Source organism: Bos mutus, chromosome 28, assembly GCF_027580195.1.
Source record: "Bos mutus isolate GX-2022 chromosome 28, NWIPB_WYAK_1.1, whole genome shotgun sequence".
Classification (NCBI taxonomy): domain Eukaryota; kingdom Metazoa; phylum Chordata; class Mammalia; order Artiodactyla; family Bovidae; genus Bos; species Bos mutus.
In genome coordinates, this window is record NC_091644.1 from 23,376,398 (window position 1) to 23,400,845 (window position 24,448).

The 24,448-nt window shown below is 38.4% G+C and overlaps 1 protein-coding gene across 5 annotated transcripts in view; it reads left to right on the plus strand.

Moving 5' to 3' along the window:
• The window catches only part of CTNNA3 (catenin alpha 3), a 1,958,943-nt gene that overhangs the window by 1,885,073 nt on the left and 49,422 nt on the right, over positions 1 to 24,448 (plus strand). For all 5 annotated transcript variants that reach the window (XM_070364862.1, XM_070364864.1, XM_070364866.1 and 2 more), the window contains one exon: positions 5,957 to 6,091. In XM_070364862.1, the coding sequence (XP_070220963.1) occupies positions 5,957 to 6,091 (135 nt within the window). The remainder of the gene's footprint in view (positions 1 to 5,956; positions 6,092 to 24,448) is intronic.

Sequence of the window (24,448 nt, forward strand, 5' to 3'; positions counted from 1 at the left end):
TGACTGAACTGAACTGAACTCTCCATCTTTGGCTCCAAAGAACATAGTCAGTCTGACTTCAGTATTGACCATCTGGTGATGTCCATGTGTAGAATTTTCACTTGTGTTATTGGAAGATGGTGCTTGCTATGATCAGTGCCTTCTCTTGGCAAAACTCTGTTAGCCTTTACCCTGCTTCATTATGTACACCAGGGCCAAATTTGCCCATTACTCCATGTATTTTTTGACTTCCTACTTTGCATTCCAGTGCCCTATAATGAAAAGGACATCTTTTTTGGGTGTTAGTTCTAGAAGGTCTTGTAGGTCTTCATAGAACCATTCAACTTCAGCTTCTTCAACTTTATTGTCAGGGCATAGACTTGGATTACTTTGATACTGAATGGTTTACCTTAGAAACAAACAGAGACCATTCTCTTGTTTTTGAGATTGCATCCAAGTACTGTATTTCAAACTCTTGTTGACTATGATGGCTACTCCATTTATTCTAAAGGATCCTTGCCTATAGTAGTAGATATAATGGTCATCTGAGTTAAATTCACCCATTCCAGTCCATTTTAGTTTGCTGATTCCTAAAATGTTCATGTTCACTCTTGCCATCACCTGTTTGACCACTTCCAGTTTGCCTTGATTCATGTACCTAACATTCCAGATTCCTGGAGTAACAGGCAAATTTGGCCTTGGAATACAGAATGAAGCAGGGCAAAGACTAATAGAGTTTTGCCAAGTAAATGCACTGGTCATAACAAACACCCTCTTCCAACAACACAAGAGAAGGCTCTATATATGGACATCACCAGATGGTCAACACCGAAATCAGATTGATTATATTCTTTGCAGCCAAAGATGGAGAAGCTCTGTATGGTCAGCAAAAACAAGACCAGGAGCTGACTGTGGCTCAGACCATGAACACCTTATTGCCAAATTCAGACTTAAATTGAAGAAAGTAGGGAAAACCACTAGGCCATTCAGGTATGACCTAAATCAAATCCCTTATGATTATACAGTGGAAGTGAGAAATAGATTTAAGGGCCTAGATCTGATAGAAAGAGTGCCTGATGAACTATGGAATGAGGTTCATGTCATTGTACATGAAACAGGGATCAAGACCATTTCCATAGAAAAGAAAGGCAAAAAAGCAAAATGGCTGTCTGGGGAGGCCTTACAAATAGCTGTGAAAAGAAGAGAAGTGAAAAGCAAAGGAGAAAAGGAAAGGTATAAATATCTGAATGCAGAGTTCCAAAGAATAGCAAGAAGAGATAAGAAAGCCTTCTTTAGCGATCAATGCAAAGAAATAGAGGAAAACAACAGAATGGGAAAGATTAGGGATCTCTTCAAGAAAATCAGAGATACCAAAGGAACATTTCATGCAAAGATGAGCTCGATAAAGGACAGAAATGGTATGGACCTAACAGAAGCAGACGATATTAAGAAGAGATGGCAAGAATACACAGAAGAACTGTACAAAAAAGATCTTCATGACCCAGATAATCACGATGGTGTGATCACTCACCTAGAGCCAGACATCCTGGAATATGAAGTCAAGTGGGCCTTAGAAAGCATCACCACAATCAAAGCTAGTGGAGGTGATGGAATTCCAGTTGAGCTATTCCAAATCCTGAAAGATGATGCTGTGAAAGTGCTGCACTCAATATGCCAGCAAATTTGGAAAACTCAGCAGTGGTCACAGGACTGGAAAAGGTCAGTTTTCATTCCAATCCCAAAGAAAGGCAATGCCAAAGAATGCTCAAACTACCGCACAATTGCACTCATCTCACATGCTGGTAAAGTAATGCCCAAAATTCTCCAAGCCAGGCTTCAGCAATATGTGAACCGTGAACTTCCTGATGTTCAAGCTGGTTTTAGAAAAGGCAGAGGAACCAGAGATCAAATTGCCAACATCTACTGGATCATGGAAAAAGCAAGAGAGTTCCAGAAAACATCTATTTCTGCTTTATTGACTACGCCAAAGCCTTTGACTGTGTGCATCACAATAAACTGTGGAAAATTCTGAAAGAGATGGGAATACCAGACCACCTGACCTGCCTCTTGAGAAATTTGTATGCAGGTCAGGAAGCAACAGTTAGAACTGGACATGGAACGGACGGACTGGTTCCAAATAGGAAAAGGAGTATGTCAAGGCTGTATATTGTCACCCTGTTTATTTAACTTATATGCAGAGTACCTCATGAGAAACGCTGGACTGGAAGAAACACAAGCTGGAATCAAGATTGCCGGGAGAAATATCAATAACCTCAGATATGCAGATAACACCACCCTTATGGCAGAAAGTGAAGAGGAACTCAAAAGCCTCTTGATGAAAGTGAAAGAGGAGAGTGAAAAAGTTGGCTTAAAGCTCAACATCCAGGAAATGAAGGTCATGGCATCTGATCCCACCATTTCATGGGAAATAGATGGGGAAACAGTGGAAACTGTGTCAGACTTTATTTTTCTGGGCTCCCAAATCACTACAGATGGTGACTGCAGCCATGAAATTAAAAGACGCTTACTCCTTGGAAGGAAAGTTATGACCAGCCTAGATAGGATATTCAAAAGCAGAGACATTACTTTGCCAACAAAGATTCGTCTAGTCAAGGCTATGGTTTTTCCTGTGGTCATGTATAGATGTGAGATTTGAACTGTGAAGAAGCCTGAGCGCTGAAGAATTGATGCTTTTGAACTGTGGTGTTGGAGAAGACTCTTGAGAGTCCCTTGGACTGCAAGGAGATCCAACCAGTCCATTCTGAAGGAGATCAGTCGTGGGATTTCTTTGGAAGGAATGATGCTAAAGCTGAAACTCCAGTACTTTGGCCACCTCATGTGAAGAGTTGACTCATTGGAAAAGACTCTGATGCTGGGAGGGATTGGGGGCAGGAGGAGAAGGGGATGACAGAGGATGAGATGGCTGGATGGCATCACTGACTCGGTGGACATTAGTCTGAGTGAACGCGGGAGTTGGTGATGGACAGGGAGTCCTGGCGTGCTGTGATTCATGGGGTCGCAAAGAGTCGGACATGACTGAGCAACTGATCTGATCTGATCTGATGCAATATTGCTCTTTACAGCATCGGACTTTACTTCCATCACTGGTCATATCCACAGCTGGGTGTTGTTTTTGCTTTGACTCCATCTCTTAATTATTTCTGTAACTATTTCTCCACTCTTTTCCAGTAGCATATTTTCACCTGGGAAATTCATCTTTCAGTGTCCTATCTTTTTGCCTTTTCATACTGTTCATGGGATTCTCAAGGCAAGAATACTGAAATGGTTTGCCATTCCCTTCTCCAGTGGACCATATTTTGTCAGAATTCTCCACCATGACCTGTCTGTCTTGGGTGGCCCTACATGGCATGGCTCATAGTTTCACTGAGTTAGGCAAGGTGTGGTCTATGTGATCAGATTGGTTGGTTTTCTGTAATTGTTCTTTTCAGTTTGTCTGGTCTCTGATGGAGAAGGATAGGAGGCTTATGGAGGCTTCCTGATGGGAGAGTCTGACTAAGGGTGAAGTGGGTCTTATTCTGACGGGCAGGGCCATGCTCAGTAAATCTTTAATCCAATTTTCTGTTGAAGGGCAGGGCTGTGTTCCCTCCCTGTTATTTGACCTGAGGCCAGACTACAGTGGGGATAATGAAGAGAATGGTGACCCCTTTCAAAAGGTCCCATGCATGCACTGCTACACCTATGGTGTATGTGGCCCTACATCCAACCACTGCTGACCCCACCTCTGCCGGAGACTCCTGGACACTCAGGGGCAAGTCTGGGTCAGACTCTTGTGGGGTCACTGCTCTTTTCTCCTGGGTCCTGGTGAGCACAAAATTCTGTTTGTTTACTTGCTCCTTTTTTGAGTGTGAAGTTGCTTCAGTCTTGCTCCTGACTCTTTGCCCCCTATGGACTGTAGCCTGCCAGGCTCCTCTGTCAATGGGATTCTACAGGCAAGGATACTGGAGTGGGTAGCCATTTCCTTCTCCAGAGGATCTTCCTGATACAGGGATTGAACCCCTGTCTCTTGTGGTTCCTGCATCGCAGGCAGATTCTTTACTGCCGAGCCACCCGGGAAGCCCTTAGAACTTGAGAAACACCCTTAATTCAAGTTTTCTCTATCATCTTATCTGATTGTGTCTCTGACTGGGTACCATGTACACATAAATTCACTCATCTGTCCATTCCTTTCTAAATATTGATAGTATTTCTACAGTAGAATTTATAACTTTGCTATCTCTGTTGAATAACTTTTTCACTTAAAGGGCATATGTTCTCATCTTGTCAACATATTTTGGAGCTATGTAGACTAGTCTATTTAGCAAATATAAAAGAGAATAAAATTCTCAGAAATGTTTCATTAAGACTCTAGCTTATGAATTACTATGGAAAAGCAGAAATGCTGTCCTGTCTTTCATTTTACTTTTCAGTTTTTATTTTTGGTTATTAGATTTAAAACTATTTCAGTAATAACATTTTATTGTTATAGAAGTAATATGTTTTAAGGGCTTCCCTGGTGGCTCAATCAGTAAAGAATCTGCCTGCAGTGCAGGAGACTTGAGTTCGATCCCTAGGTTGGGAAAATCCCTGGAGAAAGGAATAGCAACGCACTCCAGTATTCTTTCCTGGAGAATTCCATGGACAGAGGAGGCTACAGTCTATGGGGTCACAAAGAGTTTCACATGACTGAGTGACTAGCATCAATATATTTTAAGACTATAATATTAAGATATGTAAAATATGAAAAAAGTGAAAAATACTGGTACCATTTTTATTTACCATTTTCACATTCACATATTTATTTTACACTTTGTTTTAAACACAAATATAAAAACAGTTTTTAAACAGTTTGATTAACGCATCATGTGAAATTTTAAATACTGAACTTTTTCACTTTCCAAAAATATTTTCCTTTGAAAATATTATTTTTGAGACTATATAATATCACACTATATAGCTATGTATCCTAATTTAATCTTTTCACTATTATAGGGCATTTAGTTCCAAATTTTGCTATTGTAAGTAATGCTGTAGTGAATATCTTTGCATATAAATTACTGTTCGTATTTCCATATCCTTATGAATATGTATTATATTTAAAGTGAAATTAAGTTATTGGGGATTTTAAAAAATCTGTTCTAATTGTATAGGAGAAAGAACACAATTAATTAAATAAACACAAAGAATAACCACAGATATTTATCGTGTTGTGATTAAGCTCTGCTCCAGGAAATTCCTTACAGAAGATAAAATAATGTAGGAGACTGTTTTGGGTAAAGTAATACATCTCTAAAACATGTATGCTGCCTGATCCTTGTCTCCAAGTAGATCCATAGCTGTTAGCTACTACAGAAATTATTTCTTTGGTCTAAGACCATTAGAACATTAAATTCTGAAAGTAACAGGACATAATATATGTCCTGTTACAGATGTGTTTTAATGCCCATATAAATATTAATTACACAGGACAGACAATGCAGAGCTATGAGTCCCAAGGAGTATTCTGATAGCAACTTTAGAAGAAAGGAATCATTGCATTTTAAATACTTCTTTAGATTTACCTAAAAATGAACTGTAAAAGCTTCTAACATTACGATAAATTAAAGGCAGTTATTTTTATGTACCATTTCATGTCTATTTCTTCTATCTATGCTGAAGTAGAGGAGGGCATGGCAACCCAGTCTAGCATTCTTGCTTGGAGAATTCTATGGACAGAGGAGCCTGCAGGCTACAGTCCATGGGGTCACAAAGAGTCGGACACGAGTGAAGTGACTTAGAATGCTGAAGTAATTAAGGTTGGAACATGAATAAACTCTGCTAATGGGGAAAGCATATCAAAATCTACATGGGTTTGGTCTAAGTAATGGGACTCAATGAAAATAAAGTTGGGGCCTTAAAGGTACTTGTAGTCTCAGTGTTTACTCGGTTTGCATTAATTCTTTGTTTTGATATTTTCATTTAATCTCTCATACATATTTAGTGCCCGGATCCATCGTGCAAACAGGACTTGTTGGCCTACCTGGAACAGATTAAGTTCTACTCTCACCAGCTGAAGATCTGCAGTCAAGTTAAAGCTGAGATTCAGAACCTGGGGGGAGAGCTTATCATGTCAGCGGTGAGTGCTACGCCACACTTACACATCACATGTGGAAGATGCTTGAAACAGCAGCTACAACCCACCTTACCCCACCAATTCTTATAGGGTCATGTAGGTTAGAAGAAATTCAACAAGTATATATAAAACTTCATGAAACTGGAATAGCAAGAAATCATGTCAGATTTCTTAAAGAAATGTTAAGTCAGTACAGCTTCTCTTTATTTACTTCAAAGATTTTAGAATGAATCAGGTTCTGGAAGCCACTTGAGTAAGGATTGAATGTTAATTTAGAGCATGGTATCTAGATTTCAGAAAGTATACAGATGCAACTCTGAATTGAATCCTTTAATTTTTATAAAAAAATAAGTGCCTGTGGAATTGCAGACCCATGAAATAATTGCTTTCTCACTGTTAAGTAATATTCATTTCCCATCATTCATTTTTTTTCTATTTTATTTTATTTTATTTTTAATTTTATTTTATTTTTAAACTTTACATAATTGTATTAGTTTTGCCAAATATCAAAATGAATCCGCCACAGGTATACATGTGTTCCCCATCCTGAACCCTCCTCCCTCCTCCTCCCCATACCATCCCTCTGGGTCATCCCAGTGCACTAGCCCCAAGCATCCAGTATCGTGCATTGAACCTGGACTGGCAACTTTTTATATCATAGAAATTCAGGTCTTGAAACTGTTATCTCCATATGTAATTGTGACACCGGAGTATGGTAGAACATGAATAGATTTAGAGAAACTTTCATAGATTACTTGGTGAACCTGAGTTTCAAACTGCTCTAAAATGACCATGGTCAAAATAATGTCTACCTTTTCTACTCATCTTTTAATAACGGTAGATCATTTTTTTTGAGTGAGGATGGTAATAAAATAACATTTGATATCTATATTCGATTCAGTTATCAGTGACTTTGAGAAGGACATGGACCAAGATTATAAATTTAAGTTAAAGCAAAACATCATAAACCTTCTAGGAAATTAAATTCATGAGGACAGATTTTTAAAAATTATAACAGCATAAATATAAATATGTACATCTAGGAGCTCTCTAGCCTGACTTTGGACTTTCCCCCAATGAGCTAACATTTTGTTTTTAAATGTTTATTTATTTGGCTGCACCGGGTCCTAGTTGCAGCAGGTGGGATTTTTAGGTGTGGCATACAGATTCTTAGCTGCGGCACGTGGGGTCTAGTTCCTTGACCAGGTATCAAACCCAATAGGAGTGTGGAGTCTTAGCCATTGGCCCACCAGGTAAGTTCCTAAACTAACAACAACAACAAAAAAGAACATAGCTGCAAAAACAAAAGCAAAGGTAATTCTCTGGTGGTCCAGCAGTGAGGACTTTGTGCTTTCAGTGCCCAAGGCCCAGGTTCAATACCTGATCAAGGAACTAAAATGGTGCAAGTACAATGCCCCACTTGAAACAAAGTTCATTAGGTTTATATTAGTGAATACCAGAACTGCAGTTTACCTTCAAATGTCTATGCAGCCTCTGTTCATGTGGACATGCTTAAATCTTTGATAAACTGAAGACCAAAAATCACAAGTGAATATATTTGGAAATTATGTCCAAGGAATTATTAGAGATAAAAATTTAATTTCCTTGATATTCAAATTTTGCAAGAACAGTAACACCAACCAACATAGCCTGTGTTATATTGGTACTTTGTCACTCTTCAAAGGAAAATGCATTTTAAGTAGTCACTGTCTGCAGGCTTAGTTGCTTCAGTCATATCTGACTCTTTGCGACCCCATGGACTATAGTCCCCCAGGTTCCTCTGTCCATGGGATTCTCCAGTTAAGAATACTTGAGTAGGTTGTTGCCATTTCTCACTGTCTGTCAACACAGAAATGTGTGTTTATGAATACATGCATGACTATATATATGTATGTATACAAACAGTGTGTGTATACGTATACACATAAAAATGTATTTTTATTTTGGATTACTAGGCACTCAGTCTTCATTTTCTCACTTAATATTATAGTACTTAAAATGTGTAAAAAGTATATTTTAGACCCAAGCCTGTCTTCTGTTTACTTTTCTCAATTTCATACACTCACCATTATTCACAAGGTCTAAATACATATGAAATTTATTTTCCAATTATATATGTATTTCTTCATGTTGTCTAAAGCTAAGATTTCAAAAATGCTGACAGAAGTTCAGCTTATACATTATGTTAAAATGTATTACCATTAATTTTTCCTCCAAATATAATTTCCTCCAGATGTACAAATTGAGTTGGTATCCTTCCTGTTTGGTGATTCAAATTCATGAACTTTGTATATTTTACAGATAGATTAAGCATGAGTCATTTAGAATCATGATTTGAAACTTAAAAGCTGAGTCATTATATAAAATGAGGAATAGCATTGCAAATGCAATTCTATTTTGTCTTCATTGCACCCAAAATTTTCCGTTAGAAAAAGTAAATCTGAAGAAAGGGAGCATGTCATGCACCTTTTTACATGTTTTACTGCCATCTGCTTGCAGGTCGATTCTGGAAAGCTTTTAAAATTCCTTTAATTTGTGTATGCCAAAGCCCAATTGCTTTATTTTCTCAGTGACCCTGAGTTCTCATCTTGTCTTCTTTCTTCTTTAAATTGAGCAGTCCTAATCTAAGTCATTGTTTTTCTTTGAGGTCTTTTTTTTTTTTTTTTTTTGAGGTCTTTTGAAAGGAAATAAGCATGACTCTAAGGCAGGGAAACCCATTAAAAATTACAGAAATTTGGTATTCAAATCTATACCCTTCAAAGTTTGCATTCCAAAATCAGATTTATGAAACATTACTTTTAACAAATATATTTGGTTAAAAAGTGTATTACTGGAGTATATAGAATATATTTCTGGAATGAATGCACAGTGTATTCTGGATCTGGAGTATTAGTCTAGGATAAAAAAAGTAAGTTAATAACATAAAGAATTTGAAATCATTCTAATAATAGTCTATTTAATTAAATTTGTTTTCTAATGATTCTTATGTGTATTTCAAGCATTTATCCTGAAGTTGTGCACTTCATTTCTAAGGACACCAAAGTGTAGTTTGTCCAAAACCCCAACAATGAATTGAGCATCTTCTCAGTACTAGGCATCTGAGAACATCGCGAGATGCGAAGATGAATATATCATTCCTCCTTCAAGATGATCAAACATGTGCAAAATTGAAGTACATAGTGAAAGTAGCTCAGTCGTGTCCGACTCTTTGCGACCCCAAGGACTACAATCCATGTAATTCTCTAAGCCAGAATACTTGAGTAGGCAGCCTTTCCCTTTTCCAGGGGCTCTTGCCAACCCAAGGATTGAACCCAGGTCTCCTGTATTGTAAGCAGAGTCTTTACCAGCTGAGCCACAAGGGAAGCCCAAGAATACTGCAGTCGGAGTAGCCTATCATTTTCCAGTGGATCTTCCGACCCAGGAATTGAACCGGGGTCTCCAGCACTGCAGGCAGATTCTTTACCGACTGAGCTATCAGGGAATATAAGATACATCTAAATATACAAAGATGTAACACACCATATGATGGTTAAATACACACAAGCACATGGTAAGAGGTGAAGGAATAATTAATTCCACTGATGAGATGAGTGAAAAAGAAACAGCTCCAAAAAGTGGTTCAACTCTAATTTGATCCTTCATTAGTAAAAAGCAAAAGAAACAGGCAAAAAATAAACCAACTGTATATTTATGAGGAAAGGAGAGGACAAGGATTTGAGGTAGATAGAACAGCTGAAGTATAAAGATACAAATAGGGAAAGATGAGGTTTTACGTGGAAATAGCAAACAATCTAAACTGATTGGAAACAATTGTACTTGGTATTGTTGGCATATGTTATGAGGGATGGGAAATAGAAGAGGAGCTTTAAAAGAAACTGAGGCTGTTTCAGGATTACTAATAGCATTTTAACTTTATTGTGTAGGCAACTGAGAGTAATTGAAAAAGTTGAAGTTTGAGATTGATATAAACAAATACATGTATTATTTGAAGCTACCTTTTCAAAAAATAATCCCTAACCTTTTATTTTCTATTAAAGTATAGCTGATTTACAATATTATATTCATTTCAGGTATATAACATTGTGGTTCAATGTTCTTTTAGATTATACTCTAAAGTTTTTATAGAGTAATAGTTACATTTCCATGTGCTGCAAAATAATTCTTGCATTTTTTCAACTGAAGCATAGTTGATTTATAATTTTGTACTAATTTACACCATACAAAAGTGTAAATTACTCATTGGAAAAGACTCTAATACTGGGAGGGATTGGGGGCAGGAGGAGAAGGGGACGACAGAGGATGAGATGGCTGGATGGCATCACCGACTCGATAGACATGAGTTTGAGTGAACTCTGGGAGATGGTGATGGACAGGGAGGCCTGGCATGCTGCGATTCATGGATCGCAAAGACTCGGACATGACTGAGCAACTGAACTGACTGACTGACACTGTACAACTAAGTGACTCAATGAAATAGTGCTTCAGTGAACATTGGGGTGCACGTGTTTTGAGTTTCAGTTTTGTCCAGGTATATGGCCAGTAATAGAATTACTGGATCATAAGGTACTTCTGTTTTTAGTTTTCTGAAGAACCGCCAAACTGTTTTCCATAGTGACTATACCAGTTTATATTCCCACCAACAATGTAGAAGGGTTGCCTTTTCTCCATACCCTCTCCAGCATTGGTATTTGTAGACTTCTTAATAAAGTGTCATTAAGTGTCATTCTAATCTAAATGTCTAAGTGTCAGGTGGTACCTTGTAGTTTTGACTTGCATTTCTCTCATAATTAGTGACATTGAGCATTTCTTCATGGGCCTACTGTCCATCTTGGGAGAAGGCAATGGCACCCCACTCCAGTACTCTCGCCTGGAAAATCCTATGGACGGAGGAGCCTGGTGGGCTGCAGTCCATGGGGTCGCGAAGAGTTGGACACAACTGAGCAACTTCACTTTCACTTTCCACTTTCATGCCTTGGAGTAGGAAACGGCAACCCACTCCAGTGTTCTTGCCTGGAGAATCTCAGGGACGGGGGAACCTGATGGGCTGCCTTCTATGGGGTTGCATAGAGTCGGACACAACTGAAGCAACTCAGCAACAGCAGCAGCAACTGTCCATCTTTGTGTCTTCTTTGCAGAAATGTGTTTTAGGTCTTCTGCTCATTTTTTGATTAGGTTGTTTGTTTTTATGTTCTATGAGCTGTTTGTATATTTTGGAAATTAAACAATTTTGGTTTCATCATTAGCAAATATTTTCTCCCATTCCATAGGTTGTCTTTTTTATCATTTCCTTTGCTGTACAAAATCTTGTACGTTTGATTAGGTCCCATTTGTTTATTTTTGGTTTCATTTCTATTACCCTGGGAAGCTTCTTGAATTTTATTAATTTTATACATAGTAATTTGTACCTCTTAACGCCTTACCCCCATCTTGCTCCTACCCCCATCACTCTCCCCAGTGGTAACCTCTAGTTTGGTCTCTATATCTACAAGTCTATTTCTTTATGCTATATTTATTCTTTTTTTTTTTAGATTCTACACATAAGTAATAGCATACAGTATTTGCCTTCTCTATCTGACTTATTTCACTAAGCATAATACCCTTCTTGGTCCTTTCATGTTTTTGCAAATGACAGAATTTCATTATTTTGTACTGATGAGTAATATTCCTGTGTGTGTGTGTGCTTCTCTGTGTGTGTATGCTACATCTTTATTCTGATAGGGTGGTGATAGATGGAAAGATGAGGAACTGGAAGAGAGAAGATTATTTAGATTTTTAAAAATACTTCAAGATCATTAACAGTGAGAACTTGAATTAAGGCAATATTAGTGAGAGTGGAGAAAATTTTTCCTTACAAGAAAAAATTCTGAGGCAGAAAGCATTAGAATCAGTAATCTACTGAGTATCAAGGATGAAGTAGGAAGAATTAAGACTTACCCCCCAATCTTTTAAGATTTGGTAGTTTTCTTAGTTAAAAGTGTCATCATTAGCCAAAAACTATATATAGAAAAAAGAGCAGACCAGGAAGGGTAAGACAGCTCATTCAGTCTTTAGTCATAAGTGACTTAGTCATAAGTGAGTAAGAGGTATCAGAAGAGAAAAGTCTAGGAGAAGTTGGGCGTATGGTTCTGGAACTGAGGAGAGAGGTATGAAGGATAAATCAGTCAGTGGAAGTATGCGAAAGACCAAACATAGCTGAGACAAAGATCCAGAAAGAATGTTTTTCCTCAACATGTGATTCTGGTGTGCCTGTATCAGATACAGAGATTTGGTTGTGGCAGTTTAAAGGATTTGGGATTTTACTATCTCCATTAAAAAAAAATAATCAGAATGGGCAGTCCCAAATGTTAATTTCAGAGTCATCAGGGAATTGAGCATTTATGTCTTTCCACTTTATTATACTTGGCTTCTGGCTTTCATTTTTATAAGAATCAAAATATGCCTTCTCTAACTCTAGCTATGGCATTTATATTCCAGACAGTAAAAATGAAGAGAAACAGAAGTAAACATTCCTTACATCTGTTTTTTTAAGTCTCTTCCAAATGCCTTCTCTTACATATTATTGGCAAAACTTTAGTTATATGGCTATGTGGAACTGCAGAGGACACTGCAAATTGTAAAATCTGTTTGTTTCTGTGTGTTTTAATCTAGGCACTTCGCTTCCTCCAACTAAATCAGAGTTTTGTTTCTATGCCAAGAGAACAGATATTGAGTGACAACTACCAATTATATACCATACCCTGTGTGATGACCAAAATCACAGCAATGCTCTTATATTTTCTAATTACCTGTTTTTAATATAATTTCTCCTTTAAAGTCCATAAATGTTTTTCAATGCTTGATGATACAGTGGTCAATGTCTACCAACACAGAAAATTCAAGTTAACTGAACCTTAAAGTGCATACTGGCTTTCATATTTCTAAGATATCTTTTCTTTTCTAAAACAGATGCAATAAGACAAAAGCAAAACTTAGGCCATAGTGGACTGAATACTGAATATGCAGTGAGAGAGAAAAGATGGTAACTTATACTAGGTTTTCCCGCAGTGTTTGAGATAATAATCAGATATACTACCTGATGTATGCTAGACATTGTTCTGCCAGAGCTGAGCTTCAGGACATTGCGTGGCTTATGGAAACTGACAGCTTCATTTTATCCTTCAGTCACATGCAAATGAAGCCAGTGTGGCCTTCCTATGGCTATCTTCTTTCACAAAAAATGGGGGAGTATATAAAAGCTTAATTGAAAAAAAAAATGATAGCAAAGCACAATGAAACCATGTAATTAAATGTACTGTTGCAGATCATTTTCTATAGCCTCTTTGACTTATTAATGTACTAATTAGGAATACATTATAAATATAACTCTAAGAAGATTAAAATGTACTTAGGTTACCTAAGGACATTCCCATAAATTCTCCATCAGTTGTTTCTCTAGTGTCCTCAAGCATGGTGCCAAGTGGGGAAGCTGTTTTACTTTGTGAAAGGAGTCTTGCTATAAAGAAATAAATACCTTCATATCCTAGCCCACACATATATGTATGTAAAATTCAAAAGAAAAAGTCTAATGATTAAAATGGTTTTAAATTCTTAAAATTGCCCTTTCTCTAAGTGTTATGCTTCTAGGCTAGCAATTTGTTATATTACCTAGAACTGATTAATTACACAATTACCATGTTTTGTGCATTTCCCTTAATGTGTTTAATTGTGCTGTCTACCCAGAGGCAGGTGTGCCAAAGACACAGTTTTAAAAATTGGATAAATAATAAAACTAATCAGTCAGGGGGGAAAGGTCAGCAAGACGGAAAAATTTGCCAAACAGTAGCAATTTAACTTTAGCTGAAATCAAGGGACAGTGTGCATTCAACTAGGAACGGTAAGGAAGAGCAACAATACATTTATTGACCGAAAGAGCACTAGGGCCTACAGAACCCTGGCAATGAACTACATTCAGAATGACTTAGTAGGTTAATGTGCTTACCATGTTCAGACATTAAGGGAATTAGTTAAGGAGCTTTCTGAACCCACTGCCTTCTTTGGTAGTCATCAAGAAAATTGGAAAAATGAAGAGATTTGGAAAACCAACTGAAGGATTTAGAGATTTTAAAAAGGACTAGGAGATGTATGAAGTGGAATGAGGAGAGACGAAAGAAATGAAGAAGCAGAGAGGTATAAGGAGAAAGGCAAGGAGAAAAAAGTAAAGAGAAGGAAGAAGACACTGCCAATAGATTTGGTGGTTTAGTAACTAAGTCTAAGGCCTAAGGGGAAGCCTCCTAAGGTCTGTTATTTCCATTTGCCTATCTAGCATTAAAAACAAACTGCAAACTCTCAAAATTCCTGAGAGTTAAATCTATTGGTGGGCTTCCCTCGTAGCTCAGTCAGTAAAGTATCTGTCTGCATCGCAGGAGACCTGGATTCAATTCCTGGGTCAGAAAGATCCCCTGGAGGAAATAAATAGCAACCCACTCCAGTATTCTTGCCTGGAGAATTCCATGGACAGAGGAGCCTGGCAGGCTATAGTCCATGGGGTTGCAAGAGTCGAGCACATCTTAGTGACTAAACCACAGCCATCAGTAACTCAAAGGCTGTTTTTTTGTTTTTTTTTTTTAATTTTCAGTCATACATATACAAATATATATATATATATTTTTTAAAATCCTTTTCCCATTTAGGTTATTACAGAATATTGAGCCATATTCCCTGCATTATATAGTACGTCCTTATTGGTTATCTATCTTAAATATACCAGTTTTACATGTCAAGGTCTTCCCCGGTAAGGAATTTGCCTACAATGCACAGGAAGCATGGGTTCGATCCCTGGGTTGGGATGATCCCCTGGAGGAGGGCATGACAACCCACTCCAATATTCTTGCCTGGAGAATCCCATGGATAGAGGAGCCTGGTGGGCTCCAGTCCATGGGGTCACAAAGAGTCAGACATAACTGAGGCAACTTAGCACAGCACAGTATAACCTGTCAATCCCAGACTCCCAAAAGAACATATTTTAAAAACTAAAAAGGATATGGGGTTGTTGTTTTCTCTTTTTCTTTCCCCTTGCATTGTAGTAACGTGGACTATGAAATTGTCTTGGTGTTTAGGTGAGCTGATATCAGAATGGGTTAGATTTTCTTGGTTATATATTTCTTGGTTTGTGTATTCCAAATGCATCCAGATATATGTAATAGCACTTGAAGGAATCTTAGAAATAATCTATTCATGTTATAACTACCTAATTAAAATCAATTTTACAAACTATGAAATAGGTCAAGAACTATCAATGACTTGTCTCAGTGCATGATGGTATCTAACAACAGAGTCAGGACTAGAATCTAACTTATGTTCTTTACTCCATCACTACTGAAAGTAAGCTCTTTAGCATCCCAGGGGGGTCAGTGCCAGAATGACAGGAGGTGGTCTTTGAATACTTAGCTCGGATAGTTGCTGTGGATGTCAAGAGGTAAAGAATAATTTTAACTGAAAGATGTAGAAAACACTGACTACAACAGAGCATTATTTATAAAAATAATAATTTAATGATCCCATATTCTTTAGAAAGCCTAATCAGAACACACTTTTCACCTTCCCCTTTAACATGAGAAGCTAATAGGAGGCAATAGGAAAAGAAATAGAGTGGGGAAAGAAAGAAAAATATGTGATGTGAGAGTCTTTATTGTTAAATTTACCTCTCAGAATTATTCCCATGTTCTTACTGTATGTCAGATAGTTAGATATTATTAAAAAGAAAAATATTTGAAGAATATAAAACAATGGAAAAGACTATTTCTGATTTAGGAAAAAAAATTAGCTTGTTAATTGTTAACAATCCTTAGAGAAGAAGAGAGGGAATTCATTATTTCTCTTTTGTGCTAAACAATCTGAAACACAGAACTTCAAAGAGGTGGGAAGAGAGGACATGAAAATGTGCATGATGGATTTGACAGCTCTACGATGGTGCCAAATTCTCCATTAGACAAAGTGCAGCTGAAGGAAAAGAACAGAACTGGATGCAAACACCCTGATGTTCAGTTCATCCTGAGTTCATCTGCAAACCAAGGAGAAAAAAGTGCAGGAAAAAAAAAAAAAGGCGGGAGAGTGGGGAGAAAAATTCAAGGAGCAAAAGATTCTAGGACAACAAAGTATTGGTGTCAAATCCCATAAAGGCATGGGCAGAAAGAGACAGATGCAAAACTGAAAGAGATATGAAAAAAAAAAAAAAACACACAAAGCAAAAAACACACAAAGCAGTGTGGATGGCATTTGTGGAAGCGTTCATTTAAGTCTGACTCATCTCATGCTGCATTTGTGCTTATTGTTGTAGATTATGAAGTAGTAGTAGTTATATTCAGAAAATAAAAAGTTCCTGTGAGAATGTGTTTGTGTATATGTGTGCAAAATCAATACAACCCCACAGTTTTCCCTTTTGATTGCTAAAGTCTGAATAATGTTAATACTAATAGTAAATCAATAATTGTTAGTAGTAAATATTACATAGTGACTTCTATGTTTCTGATTATTCTAGGATTTCTCGTTTGGCACTTTTGGCATTTGGGATTTGGGTCTGGATAATTATTTATTCTAGGACTTCCCTGGTGGCTCAGTGGTAAAGAATCTGCCTGCCAATGCAGAAGCCTCGAGTTCAATCACTGGGCTGGAAAGATCCCCTAGATAAGTGGCAACCCACTGCAGTATTCTTGCCTGGAGAATCCCATGGAGAGAGGTGCCCAGCTGGCTACAGTCCATGGCATTGCAAAAGAGTAGGACATGACTAAGCAACTAAGCAACAGCAATTATTTTTTTTCTGGGGGATTGTCCTGTGCATTGTGAAATATTTAGCAATATCCTGGCACTCTGCCCACTAGATGCCAGCACCCACCCTCAACCCCTCAGTCAGTTGTGATAACCAAAAATGTCTTCAGACACTGCCAAATGCAAAATTGTCTCTGGGTGAGGACTATTGGTCTAAGGGAAGGTAAGAATTAAGAGAAAACTGATAGTGTTGCTACTGATGCCATTACTCCTGCTAGGATCCCCTTATGTGGTCATTTTCCCATCTTCCAGCTGCCACAAGTGCTGGCTACTGACAGCTCACAGCTTCTCCCCTCTCTGGATAATCGTTCTCGGCCAAACAGGAATCACTCTGTCTGGGTGGTTATGTACCCCCATGCCTGCATGCCTGGAAGTCCAGAGCCGGTGACTGACTTAAGAGGAAACAAAAGGCCAGGCTCCTCACCTCAAGGTGGAGTCAGTTCTGCTATGCAGTTTCACAGCTCACTATGCAGTCATGCCAAAGCAGGCCTCTGGTTGAGACTAGTCATGTTCTTATTTAGTTCTACCCTCACCCACCCTATTCCTCTTTCTTTCCTACCCTTTTCCTGAAAACAGACCTTCAGTAAACCAAATGCATAAATTCCTTTCAAGCTCTCTCTGTAGGTACCTACTCTGAAGACACATGCTAGCATTGCTGTGTCCTTTACTGTCATTTTCTTTAGAGAAAAGAGAAGAGGTGACAGGAGAATTTGCTGAAGACACCACTCTTACTGACACATTTGTATATATTCTCTTATCCTCTCAACAATGCTAAAAGTACACTTGTAAACTTGCAAATGTCACATGGTTAGTAAGTGATGGGAGCGAAAATGTGCATCCAGCCTCAGGTTATAGAGCTCATTGTGTCCCTTTGCACTTGTAAATATAGAATATACATTTATTCTCACTTTGCTGCCCTGAAACAATATGGAGGTCAGTCAACAATCCAAAGTTCTCAAATAATTCAGTTGGAAAGAAAAGACAGGCAAAAAAGAAAAAAAGGTTAATTTTAGGAAATGCTAATTCACATTGTGAATTATATTTGTGAATCCTCATGCTTCAGAAAAACTTTACTTGTTTCATGAATCAAGAAATATATAAGAATTAAATGCTAAAACTTAGATCATAAAGAATATTTTTTAAGAAAACAACAAAAAAGTATATTACCAAGCTTCTGAGGAAATGGCTCTAGTTGAGTATATTAAACTGGAAGTAAATAAGTAACTATATAATATAGTTTTCATTGCTTGATGATAAGCAACATAGAAATTTCTTCAGAGAGATGAAAAAGGCTATCAGGCTTTAAATTTTAAAAAGAAATTTATTGTGCTTGTTCACTATTTGAGTAACAATTGATAACACAATAAATGATGTCCTAACCTAGGGGTCCATAAAAGACAGACGTTCAAATAGACATTTCTTACATTGACCCTCAAAAAACCTAACTAAACTTCGGTTTAGTCAAAGCTTTTCTGTAGGGAGTTATGAAAATATGATCTAGAAATGCTGCTTTCTGATGATGTAGCTGATGACAAAAACAATGCTCTGACAACCCAAGGACAGCAAGTGCATTAATTATCTCTTTGTAATATTAAATGTTGCAGGAAAGGCTTTGGTCAAGCCCTGGGTCACAGGCAATTCATCGCCAAATATATGCAAAGGCTCTGTGGTTTTTCCAGAAGGACACATATTGTTTAGAAATCACTCATACACTGCAAACTTTAACTATGTTTGTGTATATGTGTGTAAACACACGCATGCTCACATGTATGGTATTGCTAATGACAAAACTGACATCCTTTTGTGAATGTTTTAGGAGATTTACTTATGTTTGCAAGCACATGTAGAATATAAATCCATGCCCCGTCCGCACAAAAATAAATCATTTTTTTTAGTCTTGCCTCAGGTTCTCATCACAGAGCACAGAAAAGAATATCTATAATTGAAAAATAGAAATTTAATGCTTTTCTAGTCAACTGCACTGAGTTAGTCAACTTAAGTTACATTCTCCTGTCATAACAAACACTTCCCAATTCTCAGTGACTTAAAGTGAAGTTTTCACTTCATTCTCACATTTAAGTTTGATTCAAGTTCTTAGAGACCTTTTATTTACATAGTTACTCAGAACAAGGGTTTATGTACTTTCTCAAATCTCACTGTGAAGCCTCCAACATCTCTATCAGTTCAGTTCAGTTCAGTTAGTTCATTCGCTCAGTCGTGCCTGACCCTGCAACCCCATGAATCTCAGCACACCAGGCCTCCCTGTCCATCACCAACTCCCGGAGTTCACCCAGACTCACGTTCATCGAGTCAGTGATGCCATCCAGCCATCTCATCCTCTGTCGTCCCCTTCTCCTCCTGCCCCCAATCCCTCCCAGCATCAGAGTCTTTTCCAATGAGTCCACTCTTCCCATGAGGTGGCCAAAGTACTGGGGTTTCAGCTTTAGCATCATTCCTTCCAAAGAACACCCAGGGCTGATCTCCTTCAGAATGGACTGGTTGGATCTCCTTGCAGTCCAAAGGACTCTCAAGAGTCTTCTCCAACACCACAGTTCAGAAGCATCAATTCTTTGGCACTCAGCTTTCTTCACAGTCCAACTCTCTCATCCATACCTGACCACAGGAAAGACCATAGCCTTGAATAGACGAACCTTTATTGGCAAAGTAATGTCTCTGCTTTTGAATATGCTATCTAGGTTGGTCATACTTTCCTTCCAAGGAGTAAGCGTCTTTTAATTTCATGGCTGCAGTCACCATCTGCAGTGATTTTGGAGCCCAGAAAAATAAAGTCTGACACTGTTTCCACTGTTTCCCCATCTATTTCCCATGAAGTGGTGGGACCGGGTGCCATGATCTTCGTTTACTGAATGTTAGGCTTTAAGCCAACTTTTTCACTCTCCACTTTCACTTTCATCAAGAGGCTTTTGAGTTCCTCTTCACTTTCTGCCATAAGGGTGGTGTCATCTGCATCTCTGAGGTTATTGATATTTCTCCCGGCAATCTTGATTCCAGCTTGTGTTTCTTCCAGTCCAGAGTTTCTCATGATGTTCTCTGCATATAAGTTAAATAAGCAGGGTGACGATATACAGCCTTGATGTACTCCTTTTCCTATTTGGAACCAGTCTGTTGTTCCATGTCCAGTTCTAACTGTTGCTTCCTGACCTGCATACAAATTTCTCAAGAGGCAGATCAGGTGGTCTGGTATTCCCATCTCTTTCAGAATTTTTCACAGTTTATTGTGATGCACACAGTCAAAGGCTTTGGCATAGTCAATAAAGCAGACATAGATGTTTTTCTTGAACTCTCTTGCTTTTTCCATGATCCAGTAGATGTTGGCAATTTGATCTCTGGTTCCTCTGCCTTTCCTAAAACCAGCTTGAACATCAGGGAGTTCACGGTTCACATATTGCTGAAGCCTGGTTTGGAGAATTTTGAGCATTACTTTACTAGCGTGTGAGATGAGTGCAATTGTGCGGTAGTTTGAACATTCTTTGGCATTGCCTTTCTTTGGGATTGGAATGAAAACTGACCTTTTCCAGTCCTGTGGCCACTGCTGAGTTTTCCAGATAAGGCTAGAAATGTTAATCCTTGGCTGATAAATACTTCCAGGAGGAAAATAAATTACTCTGTAAGGTCTTAAGATCATATCTGGTATATATGTGTGTGTGTATGTATATATATATATATATATATACACATATATATATATATATACATATATATATATATACATACATATGTATAGTGGTGAAAGTGAAATTGCTCAGTCTTGTCCGACTCTTTGCGACCCCATGGACTCCTCTCTACCAGGCTCCTCTGTCCTTGGAATTTTCCAGGCAATAGTACTGGAGTGGATTGCCATTTCCTTCTCCAGGGGATCTTCCCAAACCCGGGATTGAACCCGGGTCTCCCACATCATAGACAGACACTTTATCATCTGAGCCACCATAGCAGGTGCCCATTAAATATTAACTGGTGGTGGTAGTAGTAGCAGCAGCAACAGCAGTAGTAGCAGTAATCATAGTATTAGCTAATATAGTTTTCATGATGTGATATTATTCATCTAATTGTTATAAATGTTTATTTCAAATTACATGTAAGGAGAAGTCTAGGAAAATATTCTCCTTTTAGTGAGATAATTCCTCTGCATATCATAAGACTGCTTATTGTTCATCCATGTTTTCAGCAGTGGCACTTGATAAGGGCTTTGAAGAAGAAAATTATCTTTGCTTCTGAGCCAGGGTTAGTTTGGTCCATCCATGGCTGATGAGTAACAGAAGAATTGTACAATATAAGTCTTGGGCTGTCCTTAACTGCATTCAGCATAAGGTAAACAGTCTTCAGATAGATACTTGGACTTGTTGCTAATGCAAATGGAGACATTTAACTCTTAGAATGAAGAAAGACGGGGCATAAAAATATGTTTATTCAACATTAGAGTATTTATGCAAATGTAATAGTTCAGAAATATTCAATTGCTTCACAGAATAGAACTTCAGTTCAGTTCAGTTCAGTCGCTCAGTTGTGTCTAACTCTTTGCGACCCCACGAATTGCAGCATGCCAGGCTTCCCTGTCCATCACCAGCTCCCGGAGTTCACTCAGACTCACGTCCATCGAGCGGTGATGCCATCCAGCCATCTCATCCTCTGCCGTCCCCTTCTCCTCCTGCCCCCAATCCCTCCCAGCATCAGAGTCTTTTCCAATGAGTCAATTCTTCACATGAGGTGGCCAAAGTACTGGAGTTTTAGCTTTAGCATCAGTCCTTCCAAAGAAATCTCAAGGCTGATCTCCTTCAGAATGGACTGGTTGGATCTCCTTGCAGTCCAAGGGACTCTCAAGAGTCTTCTCCAATACCACAGTTCAAAAGCATCAATTCTTCGGTGCTCAGCTCTTCACAGTCCAACTCTCACATCCATACATGACTACTGTAAAAACCATAACCTTGACTACATGGACCTTTGTTGAACTTAAGCCACCCCAAAATTCTGGGGGATCATTTTGGCAAAACTAACATCTCTGATAGCATAGGATTTGAAGGTGTGGAGAAGAAGACAACAGGTCAATATGTTACCAAAATGCTTAAGAACAGCACTAAATTAATAAACAAATACCTGTTTTAAGCAATAAATGACTAATACTGGTAGTAAAGAAAACACTCTGATTTGCATAGTCTGAAGGACTTCATATGCTGATTCTCAAGCACATATATGTAATATCAATAGTAATTTTCCCAGGAGAGCAACACTGAATGGAAGACTGAGCAGAGTCAAGGTCTTTATTTTAAACTTTGAGCAGATGGGGCACTTTTTGGACAAGGTTCTTATTCTTCTCTTCTGTGCTGATTATAGGAGAATAATGATAATATCAGTGATAACTAACATTTATCAAGCTCTCAGTAATGACCAGATATTAATTGTTTTATATATAAGCAATGCTCTGAGAACAGTCACACTGTTACCTTCATTTTGGAAATGAGAAACTAAGAAACTAACTAAACTCCTCCACCTCCATCCTCTGATTTAGGAGGGACTCTGCCACCCCCAGTATCCAATGATGGTAGCTTCCAGGTCTCAGAGCTAAAAGTTAGAATCCTTCATCTGTCTGCCTGTTTAAACACATGCTATACCACATTTCCAACACTGTATTCTGAAATAGCCAACAATGAGGACACTAGAATCATCCTCATGGTCTTGTGTGTGTGTGTGTGTGTGTGTGTGTGTGTATGCACTTAGTTGTGTCCAACTCTTGGCAAGCCCATGGCCTATAACCCACCAGGCTCCTCTGTCCATGGGGTTTCAAGGTGAGAATACTGGAGCAGGTAGCCATTCCCTTCTCCAGGGGATCTTCCTGACCCAGGGATCAAACTCACATGTCTTATATCTCCTTCATTGGCGGTGAATTCTTTACCACTAGCGCTACCTGGGAAGCCCCCATGGTCCTTTACATACTCTCCTTTCTGGAGTGGAATTTGAAGCACAGCACTTTTAGAACTCAAAGTATTACACCTCTCCTTCACTAGCTCTTCATCAAGTTCTTTGAAGGCAAGGGCATTATCCTAAGGCATTTCTGCACATAGCCAGACATTAAAGTAAAATTAAAACTCATATGCTGATGCATGTGTTGGTGCCAGACTTTACTTAAAAGGTGGCTCTAATGATAATACTTATGGCCATGACAGCATCCAATCATTTTTCACAGAGGATCCAACAATAGCCTTTGAACTTATGTTCACTGGTATGCTACTGTCTTCCCTATGTCTCACTATATATATCTGCTGGTTGTTAGGATACCTTTTTGACCTCTACTTGGTCTCTTTTGAGTTTTAAGCAATTACTGGAGTCTATGAAACAAGCCTCCCCTTTGTACTATTTGATTTAATTAGACCTCTCATTTGAGCTCTTGCTGAGTCAATATTTAGTTCCTTGTCTATATCCCTGGGACAACCTGAAACGTTCCATACGCTGACTAAATGACTCACTCTGCACGGACATATGAGCCGATTACCTTAGTTTGCATTCTCTCTCCCTGTGCAATTTCAAGGGATGCCAGCTGCTACAAAACTCCTTCACTTTGCCTTCCACCTTAATTGTGCTCCTCCATGGTTTACCTGGCAGTTCCTTTTTCTGGATGATAAATTAGAAAGGAACAGAAGGAAGAACAGTCCTCAGCATTATCTTACTGATTTTGTTTGCAGAGCTATTTCTCTAATGTAGCATTTTCAAATAGGTCCATTATACATCTGCTTCTCCACCTGAGACCACCAGCCATACCAGGTGCAATGCCATCCATGGCGTGCTTTTGCCTAGTAGCATTAAGTGCCTGGGAGTGAGCTGAAAAGAAATGGGAAAGTGATGAACCAAGTTTCAGAATAACCACAGTTTGTTTACACTTCACAGCACGTGTGTGCTCAGTCACTTCAGTCCTGTCAGATTCTTTGCGATGCTATGGACTGTAGCCCTCCAGGCTGCTCTGTCCATGGGATTCCCCAGGCAAGAATACTGGAGCGGGCTGCCATGCCCTCCTACAGGGGATCTTCCTGACCCAGGGATTGAACCCATGTCTCTTGTGTATCCTTCACTGACAGACATGTTCTGTATCCCTGGGACAGCTAGCACCATAGCACCAGCTGGGAAGCCCCATGATTTAGAGGGGTCAGCGTAAATATTTGGATTGTGGTCCATGTTAAGAAAAGTGATCTAAAAGCTGAGAAAGATGGTCTGTTAATTCAACAAGAGGACTTAAGAATCTGCTCTGGTCTACCTTACAGATTTAAAGGGCTTCTCAAGTAAAAAGCATTTTGTTTTACCCATTATCTCTGGGAACATACATCCAGGGCTTTTACCTAAATATGAAAATACATACATATGTACACATATATGAAAGTTAGCTTTTTTAAAAAAAAGATAAATTTATGCTTGATTTTCCGATTTAAAGTTTAGATATGATAATATAAGAATAGCTAACTTGCTAAAGCCTAATAACCTGTAAGCTACTATGTCTAATATACATCATCCTTTTTAGTAATTATCTGCCTAGCTTGTATGTTGTGTCATCTC